The 15,095-nt window shown below is 35.0% G+C and overlaps 1 protein-coding gene across 1 annotated transcript in view; it reads right to left on the minus strand.

Annotated features, from left to right (window-relative positions):
* Positions 1-15,095, minus strand: part of ITFG1 (integrin alpha FG-GAP repeat containing 1) — a 68,815-nt gene that overhangs the window by 24,922 nt on the left and 28,798 nt on the right. The window contains exons 9-10 of the mRNA XM_052685614.1: positions 7,128-7,222; positions 4,232-4,404 (exon numbers count right to left, since the gene is read on the minus strand). Coding sequence (XP_052541574.1) covers positions 4,232-4,404; positions 7,128-7,222 — 268 coding nt within the window. The remainder of the gene's footprint in view (positions 1-4,231; positions 4,405-7,127; positions 7,223-15,095) is intronic.

Genomic DNA, 15,095 nt, shown 5'->3' on the forward strand with positions numbered 1-15,095 from the left:
GTACTTACACTTTCAACACTAAGAATTTAAAACCAAGAAGTGAAAAAATTAATAAATTTAGATAAGACAGCAAATAGAGACAAACCAGGAACTACAGATAAAAATACCTGTTATTCTATACACATCCCAGTATAGCCATAACTAGAAGGAAGAAATATTCAAGTATGTAGCCTAAAGAGAAATCTGTAGACTGGAATTCTATTGAGGAGGTTTTCACTCAAGTCAAAAGAATACTACATGCCTTTATTGAAAATACAGGATACAGCAGGAGATGAAACACTGTGGTCTTATGGCAGCTCTATGAATATTTGAAGCTATTAATCATTTTCTGAACTTGCTCACCAGGACAGCCAGCAAGCCAAAGTTATTCCTAACTACAATAGATGTCTTTATTTCACTGTTTTGTAGGCATTTAAAATAATTGTTCTGAAAGTACTTTCCAGAAGTATAACATAATTATTTTAATGATATTCTTCCATCATCATGTATCAGTATATTTTCAGATGAATACAATGGTTTTTGCCTCTTTTAATTTCCTTCAGTTAGCATCTAGAAGCTAGGCTTTCTAAACTACAGCACAGATTGAGGTCAAGAGTTGACAAAAATGCTTTATCATTTAATCACAGTAATCAATCACAGAAATTAGATTTGTAGATGTAGCATGAAAGGCTTCAGAGAAAGAAATAAACAGCTTGATTCGGAAGTGTTTAAAATCAATTAAATAAGGCTTCCATTTTAACTTGCTCTGATTTAAGACTAGCTTCTAATTTAGTTCCCACACGTTTAACTCTCTCTATAACCCAGGTACACATTTTAAAAGGAAGCATTTGCTTGCGTTTCTCAGAAACAGTGACTTCATGGTACTGTGAAAGTGATATTTGATAATTGGTACAGAACATCTTTTTGTTACTTTCACATTAATATCGGGAATATACAGTGTTAACATACAGTTTATTCCTTAGTTTTTTTTCCAGACTTCCTCATCTCTCTGAACCTTACTTTGTGCAGCCTGTCAAATCACCTGCCAGTACTCTCAGTCCTTATGCATAACAGTGTGCCATAAAGGCAAGTGTAGCACAGTAAATCACTGCAGTCAGACAGGCAACACCCTGGGCTTTTGTGGGAGTAATTACTTATGAACTATGTAAACATTTACGTATTATTAGCCTGCCCTAAGCATAATCCTGGCAGAGAAGAGAGATGCCCAATAACATTAAAAGGTAACTTAATCCTCCCTCCACTTCTGAACTTCTGAAATCCTCTTGAAGTCCTTTTGAAATATCCTAACCATCATGATACATACTCAGTACGGACCCTAAACCAAGATTTATGGGCCTTAAGTAAAAGTTTGCTAGTGTAGACTTTTAAGTATTATTTCAGTGATGCTGAAAAGAAGATGTAAAATCCCAACTAAGAAAGGCTATGGAGAAAAAAAACAGTCTGAGTGGTTTAACTTTGTCTATGTAGATTCTGGGCAGTAACAGAATCACCAGCTTCTCTGACACATTTGAAAAACAACATTCACAACAACAACTGAAAAAACCCAAACAGAACAACAGCTATACTAGTTATCATAAGGCTCAGAAGTAGTGGCAGAGCTCTGTTGCTCACTGCTTTGTGTCTGAATCACTGTGTAGGAAGAATATAAGCACACAGCTCTTCAGTTTTAGGCATGTGTCAATATGCAAGGAGCTCAAACACAAAAATGTCAGTGAGTCACTCATGTTTATGCAACCACTGGAGGATCTGAATTAATACTGACTTAAGAATCTAAATTCTGTCTATCTACTCTTCTAAGCACTAAAGTGAGATTCTGTTATTTTCATGTCTAGAATTAATTGAAACTATGAACCTGCACCCAACTCTCATAAAACATACACAGCTACATAATAAATACGACTGTGACAGACTTGATTTTTCCCAGTAATGTACTAGTGCAAGTATTCATCATAGATCCCAATGAGAAAGATTTTAAGACTTCATACGGAATTGATTAAAATACCTTTTAGAGGAGATGACATGAGAGAGAAAAAGTGACTAGCATAGATAATCTTAGAGCTCTTCAGGTGCTGGAAAACACAAATTGTGCAGTACAAGACAGAACGAAGGACAGGGCACAGCATACTGTGCATATCCTATCAGAAGTGAGGTTCATTGGCATTATGGTCTCCAGAGCTCCTTTAGATTTTTCTGAAAAGTAAACAATTCTATTCATCATTTCCACTGTCAACTGAAACGACGTTCACAAAACACACATCACTTCAAGGTAAAGACAAGGACACGCCAGTGGGACCATCACCAGGTGCCAAGTGGGAGCTGCCCACAGGCTTCTCTGTTAGCTGCTAAGTTTGTCCTGCAGCCAAGTGATATGTGCAGAACAGCACAGGCATGCTTGTAACTCAGGTCAGCAGTTATGCGGATCGCTAACTCCGCGATGTACAGCAGTCTCCCAGCTTGGATCACTACACCTGCCGCAACACCAGACTGCAGCAAGACAAAAGGCTGGAAGGCAAACAATGAAGCAAAGTAGGAGAACAAGTACGCTGACAAAGTTAATAGGGAACATTAGAAGCTTTTATTTTCCTTCCCTCTAAGATTTTAAACACTGCAGTATATATTCCACTGATGGCACACATTTTCTGGCTGTGACCTAGTAGGTTTTGATTAATTTCAGTGATTGCAGAGATACATGAGATTTTGACAGCAAACATTAATAAATTGAAGTTCGAAAAACTGAATCAGAAATGGTCCTCATCCTCATATACTCTGCCATGGCAGCTTTCTCTCTTTCCTCCCCAGAAAATAATAAAAAAAAAATTCCTCTACTGTGCCTTGAAACAAACATAGACTCCTCCTGTAATACAAATATCCCTCTCTAATATATAAATCAGGAATCTCAAAGTAAAAAAAAAAAAAAAAAAAGCCTAATTGATTTCTACAAACATCCTACATGAGCTAAAGATAATTTTATTGCCTCAGCTAAATCACGAGTGATGATGATCTACTAAGTACTAGATAAATCCCAGCTACTCTCAGTGGGGCATCCATTACCTTCTGATCACTTAAGCATATGCAACACGAGAAAACGTTTTAAAAAACCAGAACATTTCATCTTTGAACAACAAGTTGCTTGGCCTTCCATGGAAAGGGATCAATTGGCAAAATGGCTCAAAAAACTTTAAGAGATTTGAACAGATCAACTGAAACTGCAGCAATGCTGAGAGGTACTGCCATTTCCTACTGAGGACAAAAACTATACAGAACATCCAAACAAATAAGGAGGAGCAAAGTAAACTATCAGCAACAGGGAAAGGTAATGAAAGTAGCCTCATTAAACATCCTGAAAGCAAGATGAAATCAAGAAAAAAAATGTACATGACATTCACATAGCAAGGAATCCAATAACCATGTATTCATCAGGGAAAAAGCGATTTTATCGCTTAATTTCAGTAGTGAAGTTTAAATGTGAAAGAACTGTTCTGGAGGCACCCAGAAGAGGGGGAAAAAAACTAAGCTTACTTCATAAAAAAGTTAGATATAGATTGATACAAAAAACCAGAAAAAAATGCAGGCAAGAAGAATTCAATACAAAAGAAAAATTAAGCTGAAATGAAAATAGTACTTGTAGCTTGCCTTTAATATATAGGCTAAAACACTGTAAACATCAAAACTTCACCTGAAGTGAAGTAATGGCAAAGATTCTCTGCACACAAGTATCTTTAATAAATATTACATATACCACCTTGCCATTTGTGCATCACAGCACACCATGAGAAAAGAAAATGCCATTATACAAGTGACTTAACAATTTTTCAAAGGAGAAAAACAACATGATTCTATGATTCTATTTCGATTGAAATTGGATAATATAAAGTGACCAGTAACCAAACAGGTGCATCTAAAACATCAGGATCTCAGAAGGAGCAAAGCACACAATCGCATATTTCAGCAATCTCCATTCAGAGGACATAAAATGGGATATGACGTGGAATGGGTTTCCCTGAACTCTCAGCAGACTGATGTTACTGGCTAACATTGCAAGTGTTCTTTTACAGAAGATGGGAAAGGACAAGGAGAGATGGCCTGTGACCAGAGAGGAAAGCCTAAAAGAGCACTTTGCACTGCCATGGGCTGAGATCAGACATGTTGTTCACTTCATAAAATGAACAAGATGTACTAAAATTAATAATTTGTATGACTGAAGATCTAACATCTATATTATGGTCATTACCTTCCAGATGTGTTCTTTAGTATAGCAAGGGCATCTGGGTAGCCATCCATGTTGTAATCTCCAATATGAAGAGTCATTGGAAATGAAACTTCTGATGTAGTTTTGTCAGTTTGATTTTTTACAAAGCCCCAAAGTGTGTCTTTATTTCTGAAGTCTTGCAAGACTGGAATCCACTGTGAAAGAAGTTAGAAAAGAACAGATAGGTAAGAAAATCCATTTCATTTATGAAGAATACCTATCTCTATTTACAACAACTGACAATTCTGTGCTGAGTCAGGACTCTGAAGCAGTTTGCAAATTTTCAAGAGACAATAAAGATTATTTCCTAACTCTGACACCAAATGTACAATGTAATATGAAATCTTTTCAATGTACTTGGTTATTCCAGAACACATGCATAAAAAGCCCACAAAACTAGGAGAGGACTGTACCATCATCAAATTTGTGAAAGTACACAGGAAATGCAAAGTAAAATTTCTCCTTGATAAGAAACAGAATCTATCTGCACTTACCACAAAGAGCTACACAGGTGCTAAATAGGAATTTAACTTAATTAAAATCGAGGTAATTTCACAAATGGGTAAGAAACTGAAGTACAAGAGTTAACATTTCAATTCTACAGAAAAATTCAGTGCATTTTTAAAGCCAGAATTTTCTAGGTCAATTAACTGATAATGTCTTCAAAAGAACAGAAGTGTGGCATCCTAAAGGATCATACCAGCAATGTCAATAGCACTTAAGAGCATCTTAAATGTCTCTCACCCAAGCCCTAACTTAGCTATTTCAGGAACCAGAGTGAGATCCCTGACAGCATTGTTTCCTGCTGTGGAGAAACTCCCTCACTATGCAATCCTGCACACAGCAACATTCCAGCCATGTGGCAACTGTCTGCTCACTTGGACTGGTCTCTTGAGATTCCACACAGCTACACACACATTAGAAAAGCCCCAAGAATTATTTAGAAAGTCCATTAAGCTGAACTCTTTCTAGTATTCACAGACAGCTTGGAAGCCTGGAACAGATCAACAAGACATGCATATAATGCATTTTTGCCTGCATGAGTCACAGCGTTTCAAATGTTAAGAAGATCCATAACACCACTGCAGGAAACTCTAGAGATTATACATACTTTGTCATATTCTACCTTTGCTTTCCAAAATATGTGTGCCTATTTAGCTACTGTTAGCTGCTGGTTTGAAAAATCTTTTCAAATTTATATAATTTTCTTAAAGACTGAGAAAACTTTCAAGGGGTGACTTCTTATCATTTCACTCCCATGAAAAAGATCAATGATGTTGAGAAGTACTGTAACTTTGAAAAACAGATAGGAATCAGAAACACTAAATAAATTATAGTTTTTACTTTGCATGGAACGACCAACAAAGCCATTGCATTAAAATATATTTGTATGTAATCGTGTACTTTCTATATGATCCCACATACGGTAACACTATTTTAAAGAAACAAAATTCAAAATGAATTTTTTAAGATTATATTAAATTTGCATGTTTTTTACTTCAGGATTCATAAAAAAGCCACTTCACAACTGTAAAGTCTACAATGAAATGCAAACAAATAAATCAATGGGTGAAGAAAACAACTGGGTCAGCAACTACATTAGTCTGTAGCTATTGCAGATAAAAAGGTAAAAAAGCCTGCGATGGCCAAACACCAACCATGACATGATACAGTGTATGGGATTGTACTTAAGGTCTGGTAGCAATTCTTCTGGTTGCTTCTTTCAAACTGTTAGTACATCTCAATCTCTGTCTGTCACTCAAATGTAACTGGGCCTGTCCTTTGGCCACATCATCCAAGAGAAAATTTCTCAGTTTAAAAGATTAAATCATTACGTGAAGTAAAACCTATATGAAATAAATTCATCTTTGAAATCATTCTCTTAGATCTGCTTGGCTTTCTAGTAGCCATCCAGCTGTGCCAAAAACAGCACAAGAAGTAAATACGCTGCAGACTGACAGACATCTATCAAAACAAAATCTTAACAGAGCAACAGCTCCAAAGCCTCACGTGCCACTGCATGCCGCTCCTTGGCATAACTGCTCAGAACCACTAATTCTACAGATATCTATTTTCAATTGCTACATGTTTCTACTTATTACATCATATGCTATCATGGAACTGTTTTAACTGCTTTTCATGTTATTTCATTAAATGTCACAATAAACCAGCAGTGATAAGGAAGGATAGAACCAGAACTTTAAAATAAATTAATACATAGTAACAAAATATGCTGAATTAGTTTTATGACTATGTCATTCAAAACAAGAAAAATCTTGCTCAAACAAAGTTGAATTAGTTTATTAGAAACCCAACCTTGAAGATACTCAGTGAAAGCAATCCTCAGATACCATTTAGAAATGTGCTTTGTTACAAACTATGAAAGATGCTGTAGAACTGTGGGTTAAGAGGTGTGGGCTGGTTCAATTAGATGATTTTTTTTTAATTATTTTTTTTACAACAGAAATAACTCTCTAATTTAAACTGACATGAAGACACTTATTTGAATTAATTAGCTCTATTTCCAAACCTTAATGGAATACTTTAATCTATTTTTTTTTTAATCTATCGCTAGAGCAGCTTTGGCGCTTAGGTTGCACTGTTCTGCACTCAAGAAAAAGACTCACCAGAAGTCTCTGTAATTTTCTTGGGTATTTTCCATTGTGAATTATCCATTATATAGTTTTCTAGGTATGCAAGTTTTTCTGCCAAAACCATAATTTCATAAATAAAAAATACATACATAAGAATCTTTTACACAGTATCTTTGCAGGTGAAGAAGTTTGACTACTCAGAAGAGAAAATGTGCTTCTCTTATTTCTCATTAACTTGAAACACAGCATAGTCCTTCGCCTTGACAATTTCAAAGTAACAATACCTGATCCATTCCTAGCTTAGTTAAGTAGATGGCACTTTTTTGACAGTTTACATCTTCACATACTGGTAACAAATGTTCACTTCGTCCATCACCATCTGCCAAAGAGAACAGAAAAAGTCCACTTGTATTTGTGAGCTCAGAAACTCTGCATGCAAGAGATGATCAGCCGGGAAATATTTATTCTTTTTAAAGGTGAAAAATTAGACCAAGATAGAATGGAGAATTTAAAAAATCCTTAGCCATTGCAATCATCTAATTTGGGTTCTTTGTTTAAGGTCATCTTTGCACATGTATTTTCATATTGACCCATAGCAGAGAGGAAGTTTCAGATTTTATTTCTGATGTTAAATAAGATACTTAGAAGAACAAATACTTAGTAATTTTCCCAGCCCCTCTGGGGAAGATTATGTTTTCTATAGATCTACCACCTCAAACCCACTGTACAAACTAATCGTTTTTCAACTCATTTTCAACTCCTGCACTGTCAGAAAGACTAAGCCTCTGGAGCCCACATGTAATGCACTAATTTATATTAACAGGTAAAAACAACAACAGAGGGAAGTTGTCCAACAGAATGGCTACTAAGTTCCAGGCCTTCAGACTTAGGCAAATCTGAGTAAACTACAGATCTTTAGGAATGTTCTTCTGGCACATTCATTTCCAGTAACTTCAGTAGAATGATAACCTTTTGCATGTTTAAAAAAGCAACATATATTTGCCTCTAGAATTCTGACACAGTGTATAATAACAAGCAGATTGATTTTCCATTCTCTGATCCAGGAGAAATTCCTATGTTCACATTACATGATTTTGACCTTGCAGTCCTTCCTCGCATATTCCTCATATGGGCTGAGTAGTAAGAACAGTGTTAGCTGTTCTGTTAGCTGTAATAGTAAGAACAGTGAACAGCTGATTGTAAGCAGCCAGCGAGAAATCAGAATTGCTGCTTTAAAGATTAGCACTGCAAGTCCCAACTGTAAACAAATATGTCAAATGTGACTTGTTAAAGAGATGCTATACTCCAGCCCAGAGAAAAATATAGACAATTTGCTTTTCCAGGCTATAAAGATGTAATAAGAAAAACCAACAAGCAACAACCGTAATACAAAAAAATCCACTGTAATAGAAAAGTCAGCTTTCCAAATCACCCCGTATCCGTTACAAAGTTTTGAACATCATGGTATTAATATTTTAATTGGATTTTGTACAGTTGTTTGACAAACTCTCCTTAGTTGATTACATAAAAACTAGATCACCCTTAGAAGTTAACGTATCCCTAATTATTTCCAAATATACCACTGACCACAACCTAAATATTTTGTCATGCTTTACCTATACCATAATTAATGCTTTCTCCGCATGCAAATTATGTTTCTATGAAGTGGAACCATTTTTTAGTATATACATCTAAGTACAGTTAAGCTTTGTAGGTCTGTCTCTAATTATGTAAGGAAGCTGAGAGCTGGAAAACAGGGCTATAAAAGGGGAGGAAGAGTGAAGAAAATATCAAACATCCCCAAGTACCTCCAAGTTGATAAAGCCAAACTGTCACCTTCTCTAGTTCTCTACTTACCATCTGCCTCTCAAATTATTCTACCTCACAGTAAAGCCCCTCTCAAATTTTAACGGCAGCACAAACAATTAAGAATAATAGGTAGCAGGAAATCAGTAGGTCAGCATCCAAAGAGTGGAAAGTAAATTACCTGTGACCGGAGAAATTAACATAACGAGCAGTGAATTTGACAGGTCTTAAATCAGCACCAACTTATAAAGCTGGTTTGTTCTCCTTCTGCATCATTCAAATAGAATAATTGAAACTAGTAACTTGCTTTAGTTTTTGCTTACATGAACTAGGATAAAATACTACACAGACAGCAGACTCTTTTAGAACTTAAAATGGGATAAACTCTAATTTGAAGGTTATCAACTACAGAAACACTGAAACCTTTACTAGGGAAGATGTAAGTTGCAGAGATGCTTGGTAAAGATGCATGTGCTTGGTGAAACATTACTTTGAATTAAGCCAATCATCTAATCACACTTCTACAGAAGTTTCAGCCTAATATTACTTCAGGCTATTTTCATTAACTCATGAGGACAAAGAATTTTAAGATATCAACTCGTCTTGCTCTTGGTTAGTTACAAAGGAACAAAGACAGTCTCATTTTAAGTTATGCTGTGAAGCAGAGGAGAATATAAAATGTTTGATTCTACTTAAATCACAAACATTTATCTTCAGTTGGTGACTGATAACCTTGGTTAATTAGAGTTCAGTAATACCGCAGTGTACTTGCAAGAGCAACCTATGTACATCTCAAGTATAAATCTTAAGCCAAACTTTATGTTATTGTAAACTTCTAATTCCTTAAGACAATTAACAGTTTTAAATTAATATTTTTCTAGAGCCATTTTACATTGCTCTACACAACTACTGCTTTATAGTAAAGCCTTTTTATTTTTTCCCCCTCAAGTGATAAAGCTTGTGAGGCTCAATTAAAGGATGCTGAACAGTCTAAAACCACTTCCTTTCTTTCCTCCCTCCTCTGAAACACACAGTCCCATCAGCTGGCATAGCTCTAGAACTGCTTACTGTGTAACCAGGTAAAAACTAGTACCAGCAAATGGAAGCAAACAGATATATAGCAACAGGGAAAACAAATTATAAGGTTGGACCACATAAATTTTTACCTGGAAGTGCTTAGTATGTTGAAGATTAAATTCACAGTTAAGAGACAAAAAAAATCACCAGCTTCAAAGGCAGATACCAGAAAGGAGAACCTAAATAAAGCACCTCCATTGAAAGTTCTTCAAGTGGCTCCTAACCATATAGTCTTTAATGTATTTCCTATTCACTTCAAACATTTAAAGAACAAACAGTGCTTTTGAAGTGGTACCTGTTGTATGTGGAAATGACTTCAATAATTTGCTTATTTGTCATATTGAATGATTAAAGTATGGCTACATAAATCTTGTTTGCTTTATAACTAACACACAAAAATATCATTTTTAATTTGGACTTTTTATATTTTTTGTACACATTTATTCGTATTTATTTGGACATTATTCAAGATAAATGTTTTAAATGCTGTGAATGAGAAACCCATTGTTTCTAGCCTCCTTAGTGACTAGGAAGAAAACAGCATAAGAAAGCTGGGACAACTAAAACATCTAACTTCGCAAGAAACACTGGCAACATTTAGAGCACACGAGTAGTTAATGAATCTTCCTCACTGAAGAACTTCACTACCATTAATATCTTGCATCCAAAAATAAAACAAAAGAGGCTAGGTACATATTCATGCTGCAGAGCTGGCAGTACAAATCTTAAACTTCAAAGGCATCAAGTCAAGCACAAGCAGTGAGAATGTAGCTGGAAATAGGATATCAACGAAATAAGAATATCTTCTGAGTTATAGCAGAATAGTTTAAGAAAACCCACAATTAGTTAAATACTGTATTATAGAGTAGTAGCAATCAAGAGACAGAAAGCCCAGCATTCATGTCTGTCATACTAATTTTGCATTTCTTCTCTAGTTCTTATTTCTAACGCATATCTTATACAGTACACACATCTTTCCATTACTACTGAGATTATTTGATCAGAAGTAATTTTCTGAAGAAAAATTATATTGTTGAAAAAGATTACGTTTTCCTAATCATTTACAGCAGTTATTTTGGATAAAAAAACAAAGGATAAGGATAAAACCCACCCAAAGTATTGGTGAATATTGTATTTAAATGCAGTTTTTGCCTCAGTCTTTGTTAAATAAGCCCAACAACAAACTCCTCCCTAAAAACCAGCCCTAAGCACAAGTCTAAAGCAGAATGTTTCATTATCCAGTGTTATATGTCTATTTTGCATTGTCTCAGTCTGTAGTAGCTTGAAATACAATGACTCCTGTATTTCTGAAGCCTTTCCAAAGGCACTGTGTGAAACTAACAGACGGATACAGCAGACTTTCCAGTTTTGAAAGAAAATAAATTGATTCTTGTGTCATTCCCACCTTGAAGCACCAGCTAAAATGCCAAGTTTTGGCATAACCCTACAGACCTTGAAGACCACACAAAAATACCCCAGTAGCCGCTCACAGAACAGCTCAATCTCACTGTAATAATAACCTAACCTTGGACACACAGTGCTATCTCTTCTCATCTTCATGCTTGGTTTAACTCTAAATTTAAATAAACATACTTCAACTTTCAAAGGTAATCTTGAATTTAAATTCCTCCACAAAGGAGGAGGAAGCCAGAAACAGAAAAGGAGCATCATTAGCACACTTGCTGCAGCTTGATCAGGTTTTCACAGGTGAAAAGAATGTGTGTGAAGCTCTGCTGTATTTACTAATGAGCATGACATTGGTGACAATGACTGGATGAGCTCATTAGATAAAATGAAATAAGTTACACAAGTTTCAGCTTAAAAAAAACAAACAAAACACCACCAACAACAAAAAGCAAAATAACACCTTATATAACATTACTCAATAATGTACTGTAATCTACAGTTAGCTAAACCTGATATCCACGTAGCATATCCTACTATTTTTCAATCAATATGACCATTTTCAAAATTCTTTCTGGGAACCTGCAAGTAAACTTTACTTTAGTCACCACCAGAGCAATGTTCACTTTGTCTCTTTTAGGAGGATCTTGACTGCTTATTCTCACATTTTGTGAACACAGTACATTTCCAAACTAGCTCAGGTACAAGGGTACATAAAACTGAACGCAGTTTCAGTTCACACTTGTACGATAAGTTTTCCTAGTTACATAAGAGATTTACTAATGTTTAAACACAAGCATGTATTCTCTTGGTAACTGTGCAAACAATTTCTGTATGGCCTAGTAGCTCATAAGATTTACACTTCATCTTGCAAGTGAAATGCCTTCGTTGGTCAAACAGACCATATACACATAGTTCATAAGATGCACAGAACGTAGTACAGAAATACTGTAAGAGCAATATGTAGTAGAATGGAACAGATATACACCTACTAACCACGAGAAATAGATGTTACAATCAGTCATGACATGATTTGTAGAGATTGAAGAGAATCTTTACTCAGGTCTCAAGGTCTACTAGTCTATCTTTGGGCAACCGCATGGATTTTAAACTATTTCAGTTTAAGTTGCTGGAAATCTCTAAGTTACCCTTACTTGTAATTTCAGTGCACTTCATAGCACTGGATCTGGTTAATATACTCAAGACTTCTAACGTCCAATATAATTGACTTTGATATTCAAGCCAACTTTATTTTGCTTCAAAGCTCATTATCTTAAGTTTATCTTCTGAAGTAATAAAATGACTAGAATTCTTTTGTCACTATATTCCTTTAGGCATTCAAATAGATGGTCATGACAGAGATAATTATCATAAATTACTAAGATAATTACACATTATTAAAATACTCAATGTCAGCTGCTTTTAGAAAATATGAATCACAACTTCAAAAAACAGGTGCTAGGAACTCTAAAGGATGATTCAAAGTTCTGTGAACACTAAAAAATATCTTAATAACACCATTCTTCATGTTAAAATTCTGATTTTAGGTTTGTCTATATCCTTCCATATTAAGATCTCCATAGAAAGAAAAATATTTAAGCAGAACATAAGTAAACTGCACAAAAAGACTTCCACACATTCAAAAATACAATAAATCCAAACTGGAAAGGAAAATGAGTTAAAATATGATATGAGATTAAAAACAAAATGTCCTGCACACTAAACAGCAATTAGTGTTGAAATCCCTATTGTAGTTCGTGCTGCAATCTACTCATTCCAAGTGTCTCACAATGTACAACTGACTATGACTTAGACTGCCTGCAATTATCTAATCATACACATTTAAAAAGCACGTGGTACCAAATTTTCACTTGCTAACAAATGGTTGCAGCACGGGGGAGTGGTTTACACCATTTAAGGAAATGCACCCATATGACTACATTTTGGTTACGGAGATTTTGTTCTATTAACCATGAATATTGTGAAATAAAACTACAATGCTGAGTTGTTCAACAAGGAATGAAGATAGAGACAGCATGCATACTGCCCCTGTAATTTTATTATTGGAAAGAAGGCAAACTAATTCTTAATGCACAAGCCCGTTTTACAGAAAATAGTATTATGCAACACTTATTTTTTTCATCCCCCAAAATATGTCACCATTTGCTAGCAAAATGTGAAAAAACACATCACAAGTTGGGAAACATTTTTTCCCCCAGAAACGAGCACTGCTTTGGAGCTACATTTGTAACTCTGTGGACAAAAATTATGTATGGTATCCAAGTCAAGGTGAGGAAAAACCATGACTTTTTGGATTGGAGTTTATGGTCTGGAAGTTGACGGTGCACAAACACCAACAGCAATTAACGTGAAATGCTTCTGTGTACCGTTTCAGATGAACTAAAGCACATCTATTACAAAACCAACTTCCTTATCTAAGTATTCTCGTATTCTTCAGTATTCTTTAAAACATATTTTCACCTACACTTATCACAGTAATTATAGTTTTCCTCAGCTGCAGAGTATTTCAAAACACATAAGTACCGTCTTCCTGCATCTTAATCTTACAGGGTCCTTTTATCGGCTACAGGAACACAGTGCTCAAAGGACAAGTACTTTGTAAAGATGTCATTTAGCAAAATGCATCATTTTGTTTGATATGTAACTTGACATTCTGAAGGAAAAATGTAAGAACATTTATATTCTAAACAAAAGTTGAGATACAAAAGTAAAAGCAGGAGAATTGTAATGCAACTCCACAGGCATAAAATCAGCACAATTAAGGTAATATTGGCTGGAGGACAATCAAGTCTGCGATAAACTAAAGATCTCTCAACAAGAAGCGTTTTGTACAGTGCAATTTAAGGAAAAACAAAGGTTAGGCTCTGTTATAGTGCTTAAATAAAATGAGCAGGCAGTAACAAGCTATCATCACCTGTGAGGAAAATGACAATTACTACCATCTAACATTCAAGAAAGACACATGAAAAACTTGGTTACTTGGTAAGCAGAAAAACAGAGAAAGCTGTTTAATAATTACTAGTTGGATGATTAGATTCTAAAAACAAGAAAAAATTGATTTAAGTCTTTGAAAGACTTCAGCAGAACTTTAATAATCCCAATCTGTGCTTTGTCAAAAAGCCAGTTCACATAATACGATTTCAGAAGTTAGAGAAGACCACAAAGACAACTGAGCAGCAACTAAAAAAAAAAAAAAAAAAAAAAAAGCAAATAAAAAGCTGCCTAAATGCAACCCTGAGAAAGTTTGAGATGTATTTATTATGGTATTTATTCATGAGGACACTATCAACAATATCATCTAGTTACTTTTTGGAAAGATCTTCACAATTAAACAGCAATTTTTCCCCTATCTCCGCACCAAACCAAGCAAAAAATCAGTGACCAAGGAATGAAACCTTTCAATTCTTCTGTCAGATATCAGAAAGGATGATTTATCAATCTCCACTGAACCAACCATAGGTCAATAGCAGTTATAAAATTAGTTCACGATAAAAATGAATGATTAGACTGCATCAACAGCATAACATTCTATGCTAATTGCTTTTGGGTCATTCTCTTTAAGACATTTCATTAATCTTCAGTGCACCAAGAAAATAACAGGTTTGTGTGTCCAGATACGCTTCACATTCATTTCATTGCTCAAAAAAAATTGGTCTAGTTTTCAGAATGCTTCACTAAAATCCTTACGCTTCTTAAACAAATCATTATTTCTCCAAAATTTCAAATACAATTATGAAAACAATTTTTAATTGTAGTTACTTAACAGAATTCCAACATTTTTATTTCCTTTAAATGAGTACAAGCATATTGTATAAAAAGCCTCTGCTAGCACACAGACAACAGCAACGGAGGATTAATCATTTTTGCTATAGCAACCACTGCACTGCAATTACCATAGTGACATGAGAAGAATAGAAAAAGTAATAATGAATGAAGAGCACTTA

Source organism: Tympanuchus pallidicinctus, unplaced genomic scaffold (genome assembly GCF_026119805.1).
Source record: "Tympanuchus pallidicinctus isolate F22 unplaced genomic scaffold, pur_lepc_1.0 scaffold22, whole genome shotgun sequence".
NCBI lineage: Eukaryota > Metazoa > Chordata > Aves > Galliformes > Phasianidae > Tympanuchus > Tympanuchus pallidicinctus.